Genomic DNA, 24,231 nt, shown 5'->3' with positions numbered 1-24,231 from the left:
CAACCAGTCTCCACATATGTTGGCCATGCCCTCAACTTTGACAGCTAATCTTCAACTGACCTCAATATCGACGGAAGCCATCAATATCAAAATTGAAAATGATCAAGAAATGAAAAACAGTATCTGAGCAGCAAACCACAAAGGGGAAAAAAAGAGAGACAACCCTAAAAGCAATAATCTCCCCCCAAAAGTCCCTGCTGCTATTGAGTTTGGAAGAGAAGTCTCCACTGTTGATCTGCTAAAACAGACATTCTGTTACTACCTTCAGGCTCAGAGGAGGATAAAGTGCTTGATCTGGAACCAGTAGAATCTGAGCCTCTCTCATCCGGGGTCATTCTCCATTGGGAACTTGGGTTCAAATGCAGTCCACTTCATGCTCAAGAGAAGTACCAATCTTAGCAGCATCTAAGGGAACTTTGTCTAAACCCTGTCTCCAGATGCCTCAGGACCATGAGAAAGCTAACTCTTCTGTTCAAACTCAAGGTTAATTTGTTGTCATTGAAACCCCGGGATGCTACCCATTTGATACTGAAGCCATCTGAACAACCGACACAGACTCTGGAACCAGATCTGACATCGGAATCAGGTGCTCAGGTCCTGCAGGGCTCCTTAGATTCAGAAGAGGAGGAGGCTGAAAATAATTCATCTCCCAATTCATCTGAACTTTTGTCTGGTTCCTCGCCCTCCAAGTGGGTGATTAATGAAAGAGGTGGAAAGAAACTCTATGTAATTGATAGACACTCCTGTCCTACAGCTAGGCTGCAACTTAGATTTGCAAATTATCAAGTCTGTGGGGTGCTCTGATCATTTCCTTTTCAAAGTTGTCCGCTTTCATAGATCATTTGCAACCAGAGCACAGAGAAGCAGCATCAGTTTTCTTATCGGAGGGATTGAGAGTCCAACTTAACACCAGAAGCAAGGCATAGGGTGGAAGATCTTCCATTTGATGGAGAAAACCTATTTGGCAGCAATTTGGATGAAAGCCTAGAAAGAATGCACAAACTGAAGTCTGCAGCTAAATTCATAGGCTACCAAACCTGTTCCTTTAAACAGGGAAAACATTGTCAGCGGACCTCTCAGCCATAGACTAAACCATCATATCAACATGGAACTTATACTTTTCATTGGAACCTATATCAGTCCTTTTGCTGTCGCACATCTCAGGCTTGATTGAAGTCTTCCCAGAAGCAGGCAACATACTCTGAGAGAAATCTGAATCTAACCACAGACTCTCAGATCAAGACTTCTTCCACACTGACACTTCGCAATCAGTTGCCACAGGTGACTGAGTTTTGCCATACAATTAATACCTCCCGCTGCCCCCCGGCCACATTTCAGGATGATAGTGTCAGTGATTATACCTCTTCTATTTTGAAATTCTTGAGTTGTGTCAGTAGACCTCAAAGACACATTTTCATATATCCATCTGCCCACAACAAAGTATTTGTGTTTCAGCATAGGAGAGGAGGCTGTGAATACAAGATAGTGCCTTTCAGCATAGTATTGGCACAAAGTCTGTTCAGGAAATAGTATAAGAACAGCCCTGCTGGATCATCCCAAGGCCTTTCTAGTCTAGTTCAGCTTCCTGTTTCACACAATGGCCCAACAGATGCCTCTGGGAAGCCCACAGGCAAGAGCTGAGGGCATGCTCTCTCTCCTGCTATTATTCCCCTGCAACTGGTAATTAGAGGCATCTTGCCGCTGAGGCTAGAGGTAGCCTATAGTCCTCAGACTAGTAGCCAATGATAGACCTGATCTCCATGATTTTATCTAGGCCCTTCTTAAAGCCATCCAGGCTGGTGGCCATCACCACACCTTGTGGCAGATAATTCCATAGGTTAATTATGTATTGTGTGAAAAAGTACTACTTTTGTCAGTCCTAAATTTCTTGGCAATCGGCATCAGCTCTGAGCCATTTTTGGAAGAGTGGTATAGAAATCAAATAAATGAATGAATAAATAAATATATGTAAATTTGGGGTTTTTTGCCCTAATATGCATCACTTCACTCTTGCTAACATTGAACCACATTTGCCATTTTTTTGCCCATTCCCTCAGTTTGGAGAGATCCTTTTGGAGCTCCTTGCAGTCAGTTTTTTGGATTTATTTTACCCTAAATAGGTTGGTGTCATCTGCAAATTTGTCACCTCGCAGCTTACCCCAGCTTTTAGATTATTTATGAATAAATGTTCTCAGTACAGATCCCTGGGAGACCCTACATCTTGATTCCCTCCATTGTGAAAATTGACCATTTATTGCTACCCTATCCCTTTCCTAACCTTCAGCCACACACAAACTTGTCCCCTTATACCATGACCGCCAGATTTTTCTCAAGAGTCTTTGATGAGGAATTTTATTGAAATCTTTTTGAAAGTCCAAGTATTCTATGTCAACTGGATCACCTTTATCCACACGTGTGTTGATATCCTCGAACTACAAATGGTTGGTGAGGCAAGATTTACCTTTGCAGAGGTCATGATGGTTCTCCTTCAGCAGGGCCTGTTCTATATGCTTAACAATTTTATCTTTGAGAATGCTTTCCATCAATTTGCTGAGCACAGATGTAAAGCTAACTGGCCTGTAATTTCCCGGATCCCCAAACGATCTCTTTTTGAAAACTGGAGTTACACTAGCTACTTTCCAGTCCTCTGGTACAAAGCCTGATTGTAGGGATAAGTTATATATTTTTGCAAGGAGATAGGCAATCTCACATTTGGGTTCTTTAAGGACTCTTGGATGGATGCATCTGGCCCTGGCAGTTTGTTAATTTTTCCAGATTAGAAAGCAATCTTTTGTTACCTCTATCTGACTCAGTTCTTTAGCCTCTGTCCCTGAAAAGCTCCATTCAGGCACAGGTATCCTGTGCTGTGAAGACATTCATAGAGTTCATCAGTACCCTCTTCTATTCCAGGAGGGTGGCAACCTTTCTCCCACAGTTCAGTGTTCAATCCATAAGAGACCCAGTTATTGACCTCGTAAGGAATCACAGTCTGCACACTCCATACAGAGACTTCTGGAATTCATTGTGTTCAAGATGGCTATAATTCTTTTAGAATTATAAATCCCACTTCAAGCCTGGGTTTTTCAGAATTTCAATCTGATCTGATAATCCACCCAAGATAGTATAAATAGCTGTGTTGGTTCAGTCCTCGATATGATGGTGGACCTGATTCTCTCATTTACCCGAAAGTCACCTGGTTTAAAATATCACCTGCAGATGTGATGATTACCAGTGCTTCCAATACTAGTTGGCAGTGCTCGCTGAAAAGGCCATGTAGTAGCAGGTCAATGGTTCGCACAAGAGGCTCACTTCCACTTCAGTTACCTCAAATTCTTAGCTATCATGAAAGCATTTCTAGTTTTTCTCAAGTTCATTGGGGGAGGGAAGGAATTTCTGGTTTTAATGGAGAGCACAATGGCTGCTGATTATATAAACTGTAAAAAGACACATTCAATGCCCCAGTTAGACATTGCTACCAGAATTTGGGAATGTCTACATTATTGGCCTGTGACCATTCACATTGCAGGTTGCAAAAATATATGGGCAGATGCTTTAATCTGCCTACTTAGTCAGATGCACAAGTGGGGACTTATCTCAACAGCTTTCAAACCTGTATTCCAATGTTGGGGTTATCTCCAGGTTGACATGTTTGCAACCTCAGTGAATGCACAGTGTCTAGTCTATTGCAGCAGATGAGGTCACGATCGTGGTCCAAGCGTAGGGTGGGGGTTGGAAATGGTACACTTGACTGGGGCCTAGAGAGCTGGGGATGGGGGTAGCCCAGGCTGCAGACCCATTAGCAGGAGGAGAAAAAAACCCTAAGACTAAATTGTAGGTTATACTTGAGGATGTTTATGGGAAGTTATTTACTGTCTGGTGTTTCCAATGTGAGATTTGCTGGAGCCGGTTAGAAGCAGAACAAGCAACATGCTGAGTTGCTGACCAACCCAGGGCCCTTCTGTAAAGTAGAATTTATTTATTTATCTATCTATCTATCTATCTATCTATCTATCTATCTATCAGTTCGTTTGTTTTCTATACCACCCTTCCAAAAATGGCTCAGGGCAGTTTACACAGAGAAATAATAAATAAATAAGATGGATCCCTGTCCCCAAAGGGCTCAAAATCTAAAAAGAAACCCAAGATAGACAGCAGCAACAATCACTGGAGGTACTGTGCTGGGGATGGATAGGGCCAGTTACTCTCCCCCTGCTAAATAAAGAGAATCACCACATTAAAAGGTGGCTCTTTGCCAAGTTAGCAGGGGTGAATGCTTAATTCTAGTATGAGAGACAGAAGGATCTTTCTATGTGGAATGCTCTCAAGAACCACAAGTCCCAGAGATCCTTGTGCATATAGAGATAGAAAGGGGAGGGATAAAACACCATATAACAACATTGATACAGGGATTCTGGAAGTGCTGCTGGTAGGACTTGTAAGCCCCAAAATGAGTAATGAGTTGGTCTCTACACACTGGAGAAGAACTGAAGCAGGGATAGGGTTAATAGGACGCTTCTCTCACGCACACACCCATCCACACCATGTTTGGCAGCCAGAAACATAAGGTGGTTTTTGGAAAGGTTATTAAAAAGAAAAGAAAAGAAAGGAACCATGCCCCAAAAGAAGCTAAAGGCTACCAAGGCCAAAAATACAGAGTTACTGTAGATCAATTCACTATTTCTAAAATGTTTGCAACCATATTGGACTATTAGAAGGGGGGGGACCCAGTTATGAGCTGGATAATACTGTTATTAAGATCAATATCCAAAGAAGTTACAAAAGAGTAAGTTGAATGTAATTTCAGAATTAAAGTAGGGGGGGAAATTCATGATAGTCATGGCCTCTTGGCTCTAGACAGCCTTGGAGAAAATGGATTACCTAGACTATTTCAAACTGGCTTTCAGGCAAGCTATGGGGTTGAGAGTTCCCTTAGTCAGCTGATGGATGATCTTCAGTTAGGAATTGACTAATGCTATTCTTTTGGTCCTTTTGGATCTCTCGGAGGCTTATGATGTCATTGACTGTCGTATCCTTCTAGATCATCTGTGGCACCTGGAAGTGGGAGGCACTGCTTTCTAGTGGTTCTAGCCTATGCCTCAGGCAGATTCCCGGTGGTGTCATTTGGAGATTGTGGCTGTTCAAAAGAAGAGCTTTTGTATGCAATTCTGCAGGGCTACATTCTGTCTCTGTGCTCTTCACATCTGCATCAGTGGTTCTTAATGTGGGGTCCACCAGATGTTGCTGAACTACATCCCCAGCCACAATTTATTGAGGTTGGAGATGCTGGGAGTTGTAGTTCAGCAACATTTGGTGGACCCCATGTTAAGAACCACTGATCTACATGAAACCACTGGGGAAAGATCATTAGGAGATTTGGTACAGGGTGTTAGTACGCAGTCGACACTCAGATTTGTTTCTCCATGTCAACTTAATTAGGAAATAGCATACCCCAAATGTCTGTCCACAGGCAGTAATGGGCTGGAAGAGGGAGTAAAAAAAAACCTGAATGCAAATAAGATGGACGTGTTCGTTCTGGAGGGTTGTAACTCTGAATGGGGTTACACTCCCCCAGAAGGAATATGTACACATTCTGGGAGTACTTCTGGACCCAAACCTCTTTGGTGTCTTAAATTGAGACAGTGCCCCCAGGACTTTTTATTAACTTCAGCTCATATATCAGCTGTAACCATTTCTGGAAAAGGACGACAAGCTTAAGACAGTGGTGCAAAAAGTGGTAACCGCCAAGCCTAGCTACTGCAATGTGCTTTACATAGGAATGCCTTGTATCTAGTCTGGAAACTTGAATTAGGGCAAAATTCAGGAGCCAGGTTAGTCTCTGCGATAATTGGAGAGACTACATTACTCCTGTGTTAAAAGAATAACACTTGCTACCAATAGGTTTCTGGTAGTTAACTATAAAGTCCAACATGGCTTAGCCCTGGATTATTTAAGAGAACACCAAATTCTGCATTAGCCCCGCTACATACGTTCAGCTGGGAAAGTCTGTCTGCAGTTGCCACTAGCTTGTCTGACAGTAACTTGCGGTTGCCCCTGGGCTCTGGAATGTACTGTTGACTGGAGTAAGAGGTTCTGTATCTCTGACAGCTTCCATGAAAGCTCTGAAAACAGGCTTTTAGATTTTAAATTGCTTTACCTACTTTAATTGTTTTTATTTTTTTCTTAACCACTTTGAGACCCTATTGATTTGGCAGTATAGAGATGTGATGAGTGAATAAATGGGGTTTTGTGTGTGTGGGAGGCTGTATGGATGGAGGTTATGCCCTCCCATTGAGAGGGGATGCTCTCCTTCAATTCTGGAGCAGTGTGTTGATTACTTCTTTCCACCATTCCCCCTAATTCCAAAAGTCCTTCAGAAGATAAAGAGGTACAAGATGAGTTGCATTTTAATTGCCCTGTGGTGACCACAATAGATATAGTTCACTACACTTTTGATATCAAACCACAGCCACTTATCTCGCTGTCTGGACCTCCTGTCCAACTAGTTGGGCAAGGTTCTACATCTGGATTAGACACGCTTAATCTATTGGCCTGGAGGGTAAAGATCAATTATTTGAGGACCATGATGTTCAGGAAGACATCACGGCCTCATGAAAAGTGTCAGCTCGGCTCTCGTATACAGTCAAGTGGAAAAGTTTTTCAGGATTTGCATCTAATGTTTCACAGGCAACAGCATCAGCTATTTTTATTTTCTCTTAACTCATAAGTTTGAGAAAATCTGGTTCAAGTATTTCATCACTGTAAATTCATTTAGTAGCTATTTTATCTCATACAGTACTAATCAACTTTGTTCACCTCGAGTTAAACAGTCTTAACTTCTTCAAAGTTAGCTCTTCCATGGAACTCTTCCATGGAACATGGATCCATCCATCTTATTTGTTATTTCTCTGTGTAAACTTCCCTGAGCCATTTTTGGAAGGGCAGTATAGAAACTGAATAAATAATAATAACTCAGAGCTAGAACTGGCCTCATAAAGGCATAAGCCATTTGAACACATAGCTATCTGTGATTTGAAATATTTATCATTCAAGACAGCATTTTTAGTGGCCATAACGTCTATGAGGATGGCAGAGTTGGGACCCTTTTGCACGCATTCACCCTTCTTAGTTTTCCAGAAGGACAAGGTTCTCCTTTGCTGTCCAAGGTTGTACAGGTTGAGAATCCTTTATCCGGACTGCTTGGGACCAGAGGTGTTCTGGATTTCGGATTCTTCCAGATTTTGGAATATGTTCATAAATGAGATACCTTGGACATGAAAGGTTACTGGGTTTTTTTCTCTAGCAACCTCTGAAGTTCCTTTCTGCGTCCCAGCCAAGCTCCTCCCTGCTTCCCCTCCATCCCCTCTCTCAGACCGGCTTGAGAAGTGTGTGAGTGGCAGTGCAATCCCATTCACAAAACCGGCTTGGCTCCGCCACGAAGAAGGGCTCTTCCTCCGTTCGGAGCACCATTGCAGATGGAGCCCCGGGTGCTGCTTTGCTTCCCTGGCCCCTGTCCTGCCTGCAAGTGCCCTTAAATGCCACCAGCAAAGTGCCCATCCATGTGGGAAGGGAAGAAGAGCCGAGGCTGAGGAGGGGCCAGGACCGCCATTGCAGATGGAGCTGCGGGTGCTGCTTTGCCTCTCTGTGAGTTGTGGGTTCTGCTTAGTTTGGGGGCTTTTTGCTGCTTTGCCACTGTTAGCTGGGATTGGTTTGGGGGCTTTGTGAGTGGTTGAAGCTACAGGTCGAGAATCTAAGCGGAAAATACAAGTGGCGTTTGTTTTCTCTCTCAACGTGGTGTCTGGATTTCAGAGCTTTCCGGATTTCGGGAGTCCAGATAAAGGATTCTTGACCTGTACCTACACTCCACATATCCCAGGATATTTGGGATATATCATTTTCTTTCCCTCACCTACCTCAGATGTGAAGTGGGCTTGGCATTTTCTTAGATGTCCAGAAAGTGCTCTCTTCCCATGTCCACAGAACTTTAAGTTTTAGACAATCTCCAGCATTGTTTGGTATGCAGCTTCCAAGAAGGGTCAACAAATGTTTTCTCAGTGATTGCCTACATGGATTTCAACAGCAATTAGGATATGTTATGAATCTGCTTTAAAAACCTAAAACAAAAAACCCTTTCTGTATCAGGCAGCAGCGATATAGGAAGATGCTGACAGGCATCACCTCATACTGTGTGGGAGGAGGCAAAGGTAAACCCCTCCTGTAGTCTACCAAAGACAACCACAGGGCTCTGTGGTCGCCAGGAGTTCACACCGACTCGACGGCACACTTTACCTTTATCGCTGTCCAGGCCCACGCTACTGGGTCTGTGGCTACCTCTATAGCATTCTAGAAAGGGATGTTATTTGTAGAGCTGCTACATGGGCACAACCTTTGTCATTAAACATTATGCACTAGATAAGAGGCCACAGACATTTGGATCAAGACTCACGATCCTTTCCATATTTGCCTTTAGTACCTGTACCTTGGTGCTGCTGCTTCTTCTTCTGGTGGTTTTTTTTTGGGGGGTGGTGGTGAAAAGTTGGTAAACTTCTTCCCCAGTAATCTGAATGTGCTTAATTTAAAAATACTGTCTACCAAACTAGATTTTGCCTTTTTGTACTGGGGCGTGGGGACTGAAGTTTATTCCTTGTAGAGCTGCATGAGCAACCTGAATAAGGAACTATGTTTTCATGCTTAGACCCCAAAATATGCCATTTATAACATACCCTCATGACCAGGAGACTGTCCTCAGGCTTCCGAATGTTGGGTCCTCAGGTGTTGTTAGACTACAACTCCCAACTTGCCCAGTCACAATGACAATGGCCTCGGGCACTACATCTGGGGACCTAAGGTTGGGAACCTCTACTCTATTAGATGCACAGTGATTCAATCCAAAGTGATGTCTATGTAAAACACATTGAAGTACCAGGCCCGCCCCCACCCCCGACAGCACTTAATGTTAAAAAACGGAGAGTTGCACTCCAAAATAAGCCTTGGGCTACATGACCAGAAGAGTCTACTCTACAAGATGCAGGAGCATAGTTCCTGACCTAATACTATGTTTTGCACAAGGCATTGTGAAACACACTACCCCACCCCTGGCCAGAAATGTCTAGTATTATACTGGCATATAGTGCCAGTTTAGTTAAGATGAGGAGTTTCAACATTCTGCCATTATAAACCCTGAACATTCTATTGGTTTCAGTTTTATGACCATCTGTCAGATCTGCCTGACTGTTTGCAGACATCAGCTAGGTGACAAAAGACATCACTCCTCCAAACTTGGTGCAGATCTGTGACTTAGATATAGCAGTTTACGAAATAATTCCTATAAATAGGGGTTTTAAGTGTTGGCTACCACTTTCTATTCTCTAGGAAGAACTAAATACTAAAGCAGAGTATGAGTTACCATATATAGTGGGAAAAGGCACAATACAGAGGACCTTGGCAGAAGGTTTTACTCCTGAGGCCCAAAGACTTGGGACCTATTGATAAGCCATTATACATTAACTAGTTCAGGAGGCGAGGAGCTACCTAATAGTGCAGTGGGGAAGTAACTTACCTAGGGAGCAAGAAGTTGCTGGTTCGAATCCCTGCTGATATGTTTCCCAGAATATGGAAACACCTATATTGGGCAGCAGCGATATAGGAAGATACTGAAAGGCATCATCTCATACTGCGCTGGAGATGGCAATGGTAAACCCCTCCTGTATTCTACCAAAGAAAACCACAGGGCTCTTTGGGCGCCAGGAGTTGACATTGCCTCAATGGCACAACTTCACCTTTATTTCAGGAGCCAGCAGCAAAGATACAATTTTATTACCATCCTGAAGGGATTCGAATCAAGCAGGAGAACTGTGAGACTTGTGGGAGATTTCTGGGAAGACAATCCTAGACACTGAGTCTAAAGCAGTCGTCCCCCCCCCCCCACTGACGATTATTGTTTGTGGCGGGGGGTGGGTTGGATGGGGGACAAAAAAGAGAGCAATCAAGTAGAAATTTGAAATGAATTTGCTGCTTGTTGGCCTTCATTTACCATTGTAGCAGTCACAAGGTGATATCGTACTGCTACTGTTACAGAACCCACTAATTTTAATTGTATATTTTTGCAAAAAAAGGTGACTTAATTTTCGTTGAAGGAGTTACAAAGTTTTTGGCATTTGACTTGGAGAAGTGCTGCCTTGTGGTTTGAAGACTTACATGATTATCATTTTATTTGGTAGTAATTTATAGAATAATTTTAATCAAAACAGAACTTTGAAGACTTTTAAAATTTGGATCTTAATTGCTCTTTTGGGTTGAGCAGAATGTTGCCAACTGTGCCAGATACAGAAGTAAAGTATTCCGTTCTAACTATGTTTTGTCTCAAATTAAAAAGAAAGATAAATCAGTGGTACTAAATTGGAAATGCCAAGCCTGTAATACTGTTAATAGGGAGAAGTAAGGAGACCTTTAAATGGGTAGTAAATCTCATCGAGTAGCCACCTAATGGCGCAGCAGGGAATCCAGGGGTTGCCGGTTCGAATCCTGACCACGCCAGGAGTTGCCGGTTCGAATCCCTGCTGGTATGTTCCCCAGACTATGGGAAACGCCTATATCGGGTAGCAGTGATATAGGAAGATGCTGAAAGGCATCACCTCACACTGTGTGGGAGGAAGCAATGGTAAGCCCCTCCTGTGTTCTACCAAAGACTACCACAGAACTCTGTGGCTGCCAGAAGTAGACACTGACTCGACAGCACACTTTACCTTTAAATCCTATCAAACAAGGCTTAAGACAGTTCTGTCCTTCAAAGAACTCTTATCAAAATCAGCAGCTTTTCAACAGAAAGGAAAATTTATCTTGCAGACACAGAGGGAGATTCAGTAGTGTAGGAAACACGTACCAAAGGATGTTTCCTTACTTCACAATAGTGCCAATATAATTAAGATGAGGAATTGTTTCAGTATTCTAAAGTTATAAGCCCTGAACATTTAGCTGCATTTTCTTCCCAAAAATGAACATTGTCGTATCCATCCAGAACCTCTACCAAAGTTTTGTGCCATTTTGTACTACAAACCTCAAGGTGTACCACACACATCTTGTGTTGCGGTCAAAGTCGAGTGTCTCCCCCCACCCCAATCACCCAGACTTTTGTTGTTATGTTGTGCAGCAAACTTTGAGTTTTGTGCCACTTCACTAAAGGGTGTAGTGAACATCACAAGTTGGGGTTCCTGTTTTAACACCCAGAAAGAATTGAAACCATATCTCCCCAAAAGCATATCTAGATCAGGCTTTCTCCAGAAATGGGGTGAGTAACAAAAAAAAAGGCAAAATAATAAACTATTTTGTTGTTTTGCTTTCTGTTTACTGTGTCATAAGTTATTCTTTGGTGCATAACTACACTGCCACTTGCAAATATTATTCAGATTGCTTAGGCATTACATGAGTTGCACACTAGATGCCACAGCATAACTGAATCCACCTGTTCAAAAAGTGTAAATACAGAGATGGAAATGTGTGTTTCAGGCTTAATGTATACAGCAAGTATCGTGTGTTGATCTTGATATTAATATTAATAAAGGGGTTTATCTAACTGGACTTCCTAGATCACCTTTCATTGATGGCACCGGAGCTCCTCCTGTGTCTGTTCTGGGATGATGTGGGTGAGTCCTGGACACGAAGTTAAAAAAGAGAGAGCAAGGGAGAAGCAGCAGTAAGTGAGAAGTAATTAACCCAGTTGATGGTTTGTGCTCCAGGAGGTTTACCTTGAGGTACACCAACTGTTCTAACAAACCAGCATCCAGACAGCTGCAATGGGGTGTTACAATATCTCCTGGCATGCAGAACACCCTCTTGCTCAAAATGCTGGTAGGGTAGCAGGAAAGGTGTTCCCAGGCAACTGTGGCCTGGTCCTGCTACATCTGCATATGTATTGCCCAGTAAACCAAGGGGTTGCAGTTCTCCTCCTTGACTGCTTCTGCCAGATCATGCTCAACTGCCACCTTGGTGTTGCTTGAGGACTCAAGCCTGCCTCTTGGCAGGGCATTCAGAGCACCTGCCCACATAAAATTTGCTTCTGCTGTTGGGGAGATCAGGGAGAGGAGAACATGCTGATCAGGGAGAGGAGAACACGCCGCCGCCACCATCACTGCCAGTGCTGTGGAAAGAGCTGGCATTACAATTATTCCCCTGCACAGCCCTACTCAACTGCTTTTCTCTCAGCATCACACATGCTTTCTGTTTCTAATTCTCTTTAGGGACACACTCTCATCCTAGCTCGTTGCTGTACTCTTACATAGTGGTACCATATGCCATTTGTACCTTCTGGATTGTTCAGAATCCAATAAAAAGAGGCAGCACAACACACAGGGTTTGTAGCACAAAACTCTGGTAGAGGTATTGGGACAATATGAAAATATTTGTGTGTTTAGCATTTCGTTGGAACTCCAGTCTAAGATGTCCATAACACCCTTAAATGTGGTGGCACAAAACTAGCACAGAACTTTGGTAGAGGTTTTGAGTAGGGTTGTGCATAAAACAGGCTGGCCTGGTTCGAGTCCGAACTGGATTTGGTTCCTGGGGGTGGGGGGGTTGTGACCCATGAGCTTTATCTTGGGGAAAACTTTTTTTGTACTTATGTTCTCCAGGGGGCCTCTCTGAAGCCGTGTGTGTGTGTGTGTGTGTGTGTGTGTGTGTGTGTGTGTGTGTGTGTGTGTGTGTCTGGCAGTTCCCCCTCCCCCCGTGGGCCTCCATTAAGCCTTAAATTGCCGGGTTTGGGCATGCCCATGCCCAATGGGCCTCTGTGTGGCTGGGTTTAGATCTAGGCCAGACAGAGGCCCATTGGGCATACGCAGTGGCTTCCAAAATGGCTACCGCCATGGGGGTTAGACCCGGAACGGGCCAAAAACTGCCCAAACATTTTGATGTTGAACCTGTTTGAACACCCCTAGTTTTGAGGGGATATGGCGATGTTCTCCCCCCCCTTTTTTTAGATCAGAAGGAAATGCTGCTCAAATATGGTCCTGTACAAGATGTACTACATTTATTTAAGAAAAAAGTCCTTACTTTCTTATAGATGACTCAAGGCAGAAACATTAAAACAACAATAATCATAAAATAATTAGAAATTTGAAAAATTTCAGAACAGGAAGAACAGTTGAAAATAAAAACAGATTCTAGCAAAAATATGTGAATAGCTTAATCTCAGTTAATTTTCAAATGTAGGAGTATGTCAAGGATGCTCACGTCACTACTTTTGTTTGCAATTTCAGTAAAATCTTTAGTGATAATTATTGGAAAGAATAAAAATGTTGTAGTATTAGAGGTCAGTAAAGAATGATTCAAGAGACCTGCTCTCACCCTGGTGTCTCAGATTGAGGCTATGGCTAGGAGTTCTTTCAATCATCTTTGGCTGATACGACAGCTCTGCCCATTTTTTGAAGTGAATGATCTCAACATAGTGGTGCTTCAACTGGTAATCTCCAGGCAGACTACTGCAATGTGCTCTATGTAGGGCTGCCTTTGTACATAATTCGGAAACTTCAGTTAGTCTCAAATCTGGCAGCCAGATTCACCACCAGGGTAGCTTGGAGAGACCATGTGACACCTTTAAAGCCCTGAATGTCTTAGGTCCAGGTTACCTGAGAGAATGCCTTTTCCTGCAAGATCCCCACCACTCATTAAAGATCATCAGGAGAGGTCCGTCTTTGGGTACCACCAGTTCATCGGGTGGCAACCTGGTACTCAGCCTTCTCAGTTGTCGCGCCTAGGTTGTGGAGCGCATTCCTCATAGGTATAAGAGGCTTATCTCTGGAAGCTTTCAAGACCCATCTGTTACAAAGACCCATCTTTTCAGCCTGGCTTCGAATAATATTTAATTGGTACTAAATGTTTTTTAAAATGTATTTTATGTTAATATTTTAACTGTTTTTATTTTATGTTGAATTTTAAATGCTTTGAATTTTTGATGTAAACCACCCTGAGCTGTCCTCAGATGGGTGGTATATAAATGAAATAAAAATAGTAATAAAATTCCCTTATATACTAACAATGTGGTAATATTCATTCATAACATCTTTTCCTCAGTTAATGTTAATGAATTTGCCAAGATATCAGAATATAAAATTTAATTTTTCAAAATTGGAATGCGTGGGCTCTTATATACCTAGAAAGATGAAGTGGATTGATATATAGATTGATGATCTACACATGATATAGACAGCTATAATCACAATAAGTTGATGCAAATAGTCAAAATGGACCTAGATAAATGGTCCCATCTACAACTTTCTTGGTTACTACTACTACTACTACTACAATTATAGTCAGTCTTAAAAGAATGGCAGGAAATTATAGTCAAGTTTACATAGGTTAATAACCCATGAGTTTCAATGAAAATGCTGTATAAGCCACTGAATAAGGGTGACTTGGCCCTTCCTTATATGAAAACAAACAAACTGAAAGCTGCTCTATTAACCCAACTTTTGTTTTGGTGTTCTGAAGGCAGAGCAGTATTATTAGAGTAACAAGATCTCTTGTTTGTTTGAAGGATATGCTCTGGTACTATGCAAAGAAAGGTTTAACAACTATGAAGACAAATTCACATACCAAGGCACTCTACCTTAATTGGTTAACATTGAAATTTAGTCCAGGACCATCCTTCTAACTGTCTTCTGCTATAATAAAGAACTGGAAAATAGTCATTTTTAGGGTAATACTCAGTTATGGCAAGAATATGAATTAATCACACTTAATTCAGATGGAAAGTATAAAATCTTTCTTAGATATTACTCAGCGGATGGATCAGAATAGAATCTCATGGTTTCTATATTTGCAGATTTGCCATATGATACAAAAGTTACTTCATACCTATCACTATCACTTGAAGCTCCAAGAAAGGGGTTATTAAGTGCCTTGTATAAACTCAAGCAGATATAGAACGGGTAGGATATTTGCTAAAATGGGAAGCCAATTTAGGCATCACTATATCTGATACAACATGGATTGGTTATGGAAGATCCCTAGGTTTACACTGAATGTAAAACAAAAGTAGAACTTAAGGTGCAAAAGAGGACAACCAAGATGATCAGGGGCCTAGAGCACTTTCCTTATGAGGCAAGGTTACAACACCTGGGGCTTTTTAGTTTAGAAAAAAGACGACTGCGGGGAGACATGATAGAGGTTTATAAAATCATGCATGGTGTGGAGAAAGTGGATAAAGAGAAATTCTTCTCACATAACACTAGAACCAGGGGTCATCCCATGAAATTGATTGCCTGGAAATTTAGGACCAACTAACGGAGGTACTTTTTCACACAATGCAGGATCAACTTGTGGAATTCTTCTACAAGATGTGGTGACAGCCAACAACCGAGATGGCTTTAAGAGGGGTTTGGATAACTTCATGAAGAAGAGGTCTATCAACGGCTACTAGTCGGAGGACTATAGGCCACCTCCAGCCTCAAAGGCAGGATGCCTCTGAGTACCAGTTGCAGGGGAGTAACAGTAGGAGAGAGGGCATGCCCTCAACTCCCTGTGGCTTCCAGCAGCATCTGGTGGGCCACTGTGTAAAAAAAGGTTGCTGGACTAGATGGGCCTTGGGCCTGATCCAACAGGGCTGTTCTTATGATGTATTTTATAATACATCAAAATTGTAGAGATTAAGCTTCAGATATTGAGCTGTATTTACCCAACGTCAAGATACTTTCTGGAGATGTAGGAATACTAGGGCAAACCTCTTTCTTTCTTTCTTTCTTTCTTTCTTTCTTTCTTTCTTTCTTTCTTTCTTTCTTTCTTTCTTTCTTTTTTTTTTGTGATTTCCCACAAAATAAAATCTTTTGGAAACAGGTAATTAGTAATATTTAGGAAATGACTGCTTACCATTTGACTTTGGAACCTCTAACTGTTCTGTTTTGTGATATTAATCCAACAGTGTTAAGTGAAGACTGGAAGTTAATTACCCAGTTACTGGCTGCTGCCAGACTGGTTAATTGGTAGCAACTGGAAAAACCCCAGTCCACCAACTTGGCACAAATGGTTAGTTAAGATAGTGGGTCTAATTGAATTATCTAATTATGTTCAAATAAGAAAAGGAAGAAGACCAGAAAATAAATATATTCATAACTGGTCCCTCAATTCAATCTCATTTATTAAGGTCCAAAACCAGTCAGATAAGCAAAAATGCAAAATAGCTGGTCCCTCTTTATCAACTATTGGAATAATACTATACAGCTATTCACTTTGCTAGAAATAATTTAAGATAATTAAATTATCATTCCCCAGCAGGGAAATGACTTGATTAGCAAGCCAGAGGTTGCCGGTTTGAATCCCCGCTGATATGTTTCCCAGACTATGGGAAACACCTATATCAGGCAACAGTGATATAGGAAGATGCTAAAAGGCATCATTTCATACTGGGCGGGAGATGGCAATGGTAAGCCCCTCCTGTATTCTACCAAAGTAAAACCACAGGGCTCTGTGGTCAACAGGAGTCGACACCAACTCAATGTCACACTTTACTTTAAAGTTAACGCAATGAATGTGTATCAGATATGCATGTATGTATATGTGGTGTGTGTGTGTGTGTGTGTGTGTGTGTGTGTGTGTGTGTATATATATATATATATATATATATATATATATATATATATTTGTTCTTAGGAGGTTGTGTGTATATAGATTTTTGTGTGTGTATTAGTGCATGTATGTAGTTATATATTTTTAAAAATAAATTTATCAAGAAAAGTCTGGGAATACAGGAAAACCTTGGTATTCTTGGGAGTTCCATTCCTGGCTAGTACCGCAGATGCTGAGTAAATGGGGCAATGGCATCATTGGGGGGTGGGGGGTGGAATTGGCCGGAAATTGCATGTTTTTTTTAAAAAAGAAATTGGCTGAAAAACAGCCCCAAAATGCAAATAAAAGCAGGGCAAAGTGCCCTGCCATGCTCCAGTAGCCCCCAAGTACTGAAAATCGGCCAAAAATGGTGGTGGGGTTTTGTTTTTAAAGAAATTGATTGAAAAATAGCCCCAAGATCTAAATAAAAGCAGGGCAAAGTACCCTACCGTGCTCTGCAGATCCCCAGTAGTCCTTCAGTGCCAACATCCTGTTTCACACAGTGGCCCACAAGATGCCACTGGGAAGCCCACAGGTAGGAGCTGAGGGCGTGCCCTCTCTCCTTTTTGTTACTCCCCTGCAACTGATATTCAGAGGCATCCTGCCTCTGAGGCTAGAGGTGGCCTATAGCCCTCAGACTTTAGCTGTTTAGACCTTGCCTCCATGAAGTTATCCAAACCTCTCCTAAAGCTATCCAGGTTGTTGGCTGTCAGAGAATTCCACAAGTTGATTCTGCTTTGTGTGAAAAAGTACTTCCGTTTGTTGGTCCTAAATTTCTTGGCAATTAATTTCATGGGATGAACTGTGGTTCTAGTGTTATGCGAGAGGGATAAAAATTTCTCTCTATCAACTTTCTCCACACTCCCTTCTCTATCAACCTCCCTCCACACACCCGTCACCAACTGCAAACAGATTCAAAATATTCACAGCATACTTAGCTGAGGGTGATAATGATATGTAAAGCTGAGTGTTATCAGCATATTGCTATATAAATAAATATGCATATTGCTATATAAAGATGGGTGTCAGTATATTAGTATGGGTTTGGTACAGGAGAGTAAAGGACTGGAAAGCCATTACAGGTATTTTATATCTTCTAATTACCTGATCTCTGCAATATGTCCTTCTGCCTACCAAAAAATAAAAAATGAAAAATGAAAAAATAAAAAATGAACAAATAAAAAATGAACAAAACTTTGAACAAAAAGTAAACAACATTTACTTTTTGTCTCATGGGTAAACACCAGTTGCCTAGCAAAAAACCAGCCCTTGTTTCTGGACAGTTATGGGAACTTGATCTGCAACTAACGGCCTTGCTTAGGCTTTTTCATGTGTGAATATTGTTATATTAAAATGTACCCTCCTAGAAGAGTGTGTAAGGATTTTTACATGTTTTAATCAATATGTTTTAATGTTTTAATAGTTAAATCAAGTAGTTGTATACGCGTTTGTTTAGAAATACCTGAATTACAAACGGAATAGTTGATTTGTATTGATTTTTCTTTCTTGATTTAAATCTGTCCCCCTTACACATGAACTTGTACTGGTGTAGCAGCTGTTACTCATGATTCTAAAAATTACATGCTTTCTCAGACTCTGGAAAAGTGAGAAAGTGTTATGCAATTGGAGGCACATAGTCAAGAGTTTCAAAAGAGATCCCTTTTAAAGAAAGTGTGTGTAGGTTTAGGTGAAGTGCAGCTATTTTCTAACTGAAATACCTCTCTTCTTTGTTTCTACATGTTTAGTGCAAAACAGCTGGTTCGTGGTGAGCCTAATGTCTCTTACATCTGCTCTCGGTACTATAGGGCACCAGAGTTGATCTTTGGAGCTACTGATTATACCTCCAGTATAGGTATGTGTGGTGTTTTTAATTATCGGTCTATATATGTTTGTCAAGTGCGATTAAAAGAGTAAATTACAGAATGTGTAATCTGAAACAAAATTTTCTTTAGAATAATTAATTAGAATAGCACAAGAATCTTGAAGAATGCAACTATAATTTGGTTACATCCTCTAATGTAGATTTCTCAACTTTAACATTTCTGCCATTTCCTTGTTTACTCAACTATTCAGTTGAAGATGGAAAAGACTTTAATTGCAGCCAGTAAATTTGCCATTTGAAAGTTTTCCTGGTATTTCGATGTTTTCCTGATATTTAAGGAAACCTAACAAAATGACCAATTGTAACCAATCATTCTCTGCTTGTGCCAATAACTCTTGGTTTTTATTGGTTCTATGAGGATACTTTGAATAAAGTTTCCTTGTCTCTTTAAGTATTATTCTAACAATTAATTTGCTTTGGTCTGAAATTCCTACTTAAACATCCAGTGATGTAATTATGTTAGTCCGTTATAGTATAATAACAGTATCTTAGAGAGTTGAATATTGACAAATTTATTTCATAAGAAGCTTTTGTGGACTATCATCAGATGCATTAAGTAGTAGTGCAGGATGCTGTTGATATGAAAAATGAATCTTCTAGTTTGAGTATATGATCTAATTCTAAAAATGTACAGCCTGCATTTTGTTTAAAAATGTCCAAAGTGTCCACAGAAGAAAAGATAATTTAAAATCATATTTTAAAATCCTGTAATTTCTAAACCAGGAGGAGCCTTGTAATTTTACCAAATATCAATTTTCCCTAATACCGGAAAACCTTGTTATCCATTGACTCGCCATCCACGGTTGTGTATCCACGGTCGAGTAATGGACACCTGACCTTGGGATGGATACATGAAAAAAATCTGGCCCAAAAGGGGTTAATTCAGCGTATCTGCAGGTCAGGGGTGGCCGGAAATGACCTTGGAGGTCATTTCCGGGCGCTATTTTTAAACGTGGGGGCCATTATATGGCTCAGTTGGGTTTTAAAAAACAACAACAAAACAGTTTTAAGCTGAAATTGCTGGACCTGTGCACAGTGAGAGGGCATCCTTGGACGACTAGTGGCTTTCAAAGCACATTAGGGCATTTTATTTGGCTCTTTTTTGCATTTGGGGGGTGATTTTGGAGTGGGTTTTTTTAAATCCGGAAACCTGACTTCTGTGTTCCCATAGATTCAATGACTCATTATCTGCGGTTTCATTACCCACAGGTAATGAGGTACTCTTGTAGTTTATTTTCAATTAATAATAATTAATTTCAATTACTTCCTCCAAATAATAGAAGTTGCAGAAAGGATATTTTGACTAATCATGGCTCTAAAGTTTGTATCTAAACATTTATTGAAGAATGGTTCTAGAACAATTGGAGACATGAGCTGCGCTTTATCATTGGTTGCCCCACATCCTCACAGGTTGTAAACATGGAGGTTAGACCAGTTGGACAGATTGTTTTTGAAACACAGGGAGCTTTCAAAAGTAGTTTATGATGCACCACAGGGCTCTGCTCACTAAATAAAAGGAAATTTAAAGAAAAATATCTCCATGAACCCATGCCCTTGGGCATGTAGCTCTTTGAATCCTGGCCACAATAAAGTCAAAGTCAATATGTGTGCATTTAAATGAACACAGTCTATAAATGGAATAGATTGTACATGCATGCATGCGCACACACAGACACAGACAGACAGACACACACACACACCCTACTGCTGCCTTCCCCTTCATTTATGTCAGAATGGCTCTTTAAAAGAGTAATTCTCTTTTCCTGGTGCTGTCTTGTTCTAGGCCAAGCCGGGCTCTCCACTGAGTGAGGGATTGAGGAGGGACAGAGGCCTCAGATAGCTCTGAGAAGGGAAAAATCAGGACCTTGGCTAGCTCCAAGCAAGACACACGATCTTGATGTAGAACATAACAAGGATGTTGCTTCAGTGGTTGCTTAGAGCACACTGCTTGCAAGATCATCTGGGTCATGGGGGTCTTCCCACACTGTCTCATTCCCTGAACCTATCTGCTTTGTTCCCCAGTTGGGAAGCATCCTGGGTCTGGGGTCATGACAATATAGAGGGCAAGAGAATTAAAATTAAACTAGCTGGGCTGGGTGCAGAGCATCTGCGCCTCCAGCTGGCCCACCCACCGCCCCTGCTTCCACCCCCCACCGGCTTTCTGGCTGGCCAGCAGGCCCACTTCTTCCCCCTCCACACACACACACTTCTCGCCCCCTCCCCCCAGCCAGCCCATTTCTTCTCCCCCGGCCCGCTTCTCTGGGGCCCTCCCCCACACTTTCTGGCTGGCAGGTCAGCTGGAAAGCCGGCCCGCCACCACCTCCCACCTGCCCACCAACTCCCGGTAACGGCCTCCTCCTCAGGCCAGCCCTCCACTGCCTCTTGCTCCTCCTGGCGGCCAGGCTGGCTCGCCACCGCCTTCTCCAGCTGCCGGCTGGCATTGCTATTTTCTCCACTGTCGCTATCCTATCCGGCAGCTGTTCGTGAGAGCTGCCACACATGGGATTAGCAATGGGTACGTTTAAGAGAATTAAATAGATAGAAGATAGCTTAAGGAAATTAAACTGAAATGGGTTGGAGGGCCAACATCACCACCCAATGGAGCACTGCACCAAATTTCTTTTTTATGAATACGATGAATATTTATATACCGCTTTTCAGCAAAAGTTCCCAAAGCAGTTTACATAGATATAAATAAATAAAATGGCTTGCTGTCCCCAAAGGGCTCACAATCTAAAAAAGAAACATAAGATTGACCCAGCAACAGCCACTGGAGGGATGCTGTGCTGGGGATAGATAGGGTCAGTTGCTCTCCCTCTGCTTAATAAAGAGAATCACCACTTTTAAAAGGTGCCTCTGCTCAGTTAGCAGCACAATTGTGTACATGTTGAACCAAAAGTAAAACCAGCAAAAGTAATCAAGCATATCAGTACTTTAGATTCATAGATTTGTCGTGCTTGTAAATGCAGACAATTTACATTCCTTTTAAACAGAGCTAACCTGTGAAAAACACCAATTCTATGCATGTTTAGTCAAAAGTACAGGACTGTCGTTTTTCTTACTGACTTTTGTGTCGCCCTATGATGAAACAGACACATACTCTAATGCCATCTGTCCTCAGTTTTGTGCGTCTTCCTTCATCTCCCATCTAACAACTTCATTGGCATAACGAGCTTTGAAGGGGCCTGTGTGCAAGAATTGTGAACATGAGCCCCATTGGATAATTTCCCCATAGGGATCAATGGAAAATTCAGAACGTTTAATAACTCCCAAATGTTTGGGCAGAAACCTCTGAAATTTCACATGGTGTTTCTACATGATGGTGTTTACATGATATTCCTACATTAAGTGAGGGACTTGCAAGGATATGTGTTCACTCACTGCTTTTTTAAGTACTTTTTAAAATAAAAATTTTTAAACTGTTTAAAAGTGTCATAACTGCTTTGTTTCATGGCATAAAGCAGGAGTGCACAACTCAAACGTCCCAGTTGGCCAGAAGCAACCATGACAATGTATGTGGGGGCCGAAGTCAATTTTCAGTGCATTGATTATTGCGGTAAAATTAATTATAAAGATATAAATATTAAAGCAATTGCTAGTTAGCTGTGGGTCCTTCCTTCCCCTCAGGGGCCATCAATTTTAACCAAGGATAGTGGCCAGAAAATAAGCCCTGTCTTTGCTCAGTCAGTAGGCACCTTACTGTTCCAGCCTCACTTCAATGCCAAATTACGAGGCTCCTGCTGTTGCTGGCTACCTGGGCCATCAAAAATGTCCAATCTGGCCCGCAGGTCTTATGTTGTGCAAGGCTGGCATAAAGTTTGTTTGTTTGTTTGTTCATTCATTCATTCATTCATTCATTCATTCATAGTATTTCTATACCACCCAAAACATGCATCTCTGGGCGGTTTACAATTTGTAAAGTTACAAAAAGTTCTGGAATTGAATCCTCCTTTCTGTTCATCATTCAAGCCTCATTTGGAGGAAACATCCCCTTGCCTAAAAGGAGTACTAACGCAATTTTTTGCACCCTGTGATAAGTCCACAATGGCTGGGCAGAAAGTTCTCAAAATTCATATGGTTGTAGTGCATAGTGGCAGCATTAAGTGTGTAGATGTTCAAGGAGATCAATCTACCCATGGATTTTTAATGAATTATTAAGAAAGGGATTTTAACCATTAATTTTTTTTATTAAAAATCTCCAGGTGGACTTAATCATCATCATCATCATCATAAATTAATTAATTTGTTGCTTGCCCCATAACAAATTGTTCTCTGAGCAGCTCACAACACAAACATTAAAACATGAAATAAAAACATACGACACATTATATCCTAACAAACCAAAACGGGGGGAGATACAAAATATAATACAAAACAATTTTAAAACTCTTTAAGAATCAGTTAATATCAAATTGAGAAATCAAAATTTAAAAGGCCTGAGTGAAAAAAACGGTATTTACCTGGCATCTAAAAGAACGAAGTGATGAAGGCAGGCAAATCTCACTGGGGAGGCTGCTCCATAAATGGGGTGCAACCACTGAAACCGCTCGTGAGAGCTGCCATGCATGGGATTAGCAATGGGTACGTTTAAGAGAATTAAATAGATAGAAACAGAAGATAGCTTAAGGAAATTAAACTGAAATGGGTTGGAGGGCCAACATCACCACCCAGTGGAACACTGCACCAAATTTCTTTTTTATGAATACGACGAATATTTATATATCACTGAAAAGTCTCTCTCCCTAGTAGCCTCCCGCCTCAACTCAGGACAAATGTCCAGATGGCCTTTCCCAGCAGTTTCATGTAGATGTTAAACAGCATAAGGAAAAGAATGGGACCCTGCAGAACCGCAAAGCATAACTGCCAAGGCATTGAGGGGTAATCCCCCAGCACCACCTTTTGGAAATGGGCCTTGAGGTAGAAGCAGAACCACCTCCAAGCAGTGCCTTCCTCACTCAACTCAGCCAGCCTATCCAAAAGGATACCATGGTTAATTGTATCGAAAGCCGCTGAGAGATCCAAGAGAATTAACAGCTCCCCCTGTCTCGGAGGGCGACCTAAAGTAGGATGCCTCTGAGTACCAGTTGCAGGGGAGTAACAGCAGGAGAGAGGGCATGCCCTCAACTCCTGCTGTAGGCTTCCAGTGGCATCTGGTGGGCCACTGTGTGAAACAGGATGCTGGACTAGATGGGCCTTGGGCCTGATCCAGCAAGGCTGTTCTTATGTTCTCTCTCTGATCAATTTGAACGGCCACACATTTAATGCTATCGTCATTTAGAAATGCCATGTGAAATTTCCAAGCTTTCTGCCCAGCTATTCAGGAATCATTAATATTTTTGGTAAAGAAGATAAAGTGTGCCATCAAGTCGATTTCGACTCCTGGTGCCCACAGAGCCCTGTGGTTTTCTTTGGTAGAATACAGGAGGGGTTTACAATTGCCTCCTTTACCATTGCTGCTGCCCGATATAGTACCAGCGGGGATTCGAACCGACAACCTTCTGCTTGTTAGTCAAGTATTTCCCCACTGAGCCACTTAAGGTGACTATTTTTTAGTTTCCCATTAATCCCTATGGGGAAATTATGATTTAAGTCGGAAATTCAGGCAAGGTACTCCTTAGTGGCAGCCTGTGTTCATTGCACATGTTTGCGCAATTGTAGATCCGTCTCGGTTGTTTCTCCCCTAACGTATTAATGTATGCCATACTCCCTAACCAAAATGAAAACATATTGGGAAAACAAAAGATCAGTGTACATTGCTC

The 24,231-nt window shown here is 41.6% G+C and overlaps 1 protein-coding gene across 3 annotated transcripts in view; it reads left to right on the top strand.

Moving 5' to 3' along the window:
• GSK3B (glycogen synthase kinase 3 beta) overlaps nt 1-24,231 on the top strand; it is a 156,081-nt gene that overhangs the window by 85,593 nt on the left and 46,257 nt on the right. For all 3 annotated transcript variants that reach the window (XM_053292761.1, XM_053292760.1, XM_053292762.1), the window contains exon 6: nt 18,336-18,442. In XM_053292761.1, coding sequence (XP_053148736.1) covers nt 18,336-18,442 — 107 coding nt within the window. The remainder of the gene's footprint in view (nt 1-18,335; nt 18,443-24,231) is intronic.

Source organism: Hemicordylus capensis, chromosome 2 (assembly GCF_027244095.1).
Source record: "Hemicordylus capensis ecotype Gifberg chromosome 2, rHemCap1.1.pri, whole genome shotgun sequence".
In the NCBI taxonomy this organism is placed as follows: Eukaryota; Metazoa; Chordata; class Lepidosauria; order Squamata; family Cordylidae; genus Hemicordylus; species Hemicordylus capensis.
Note: the sequence above shows the minus strand (reverse complement) of the source record. Positions and strands in the feature narration are given on the sequence as shown.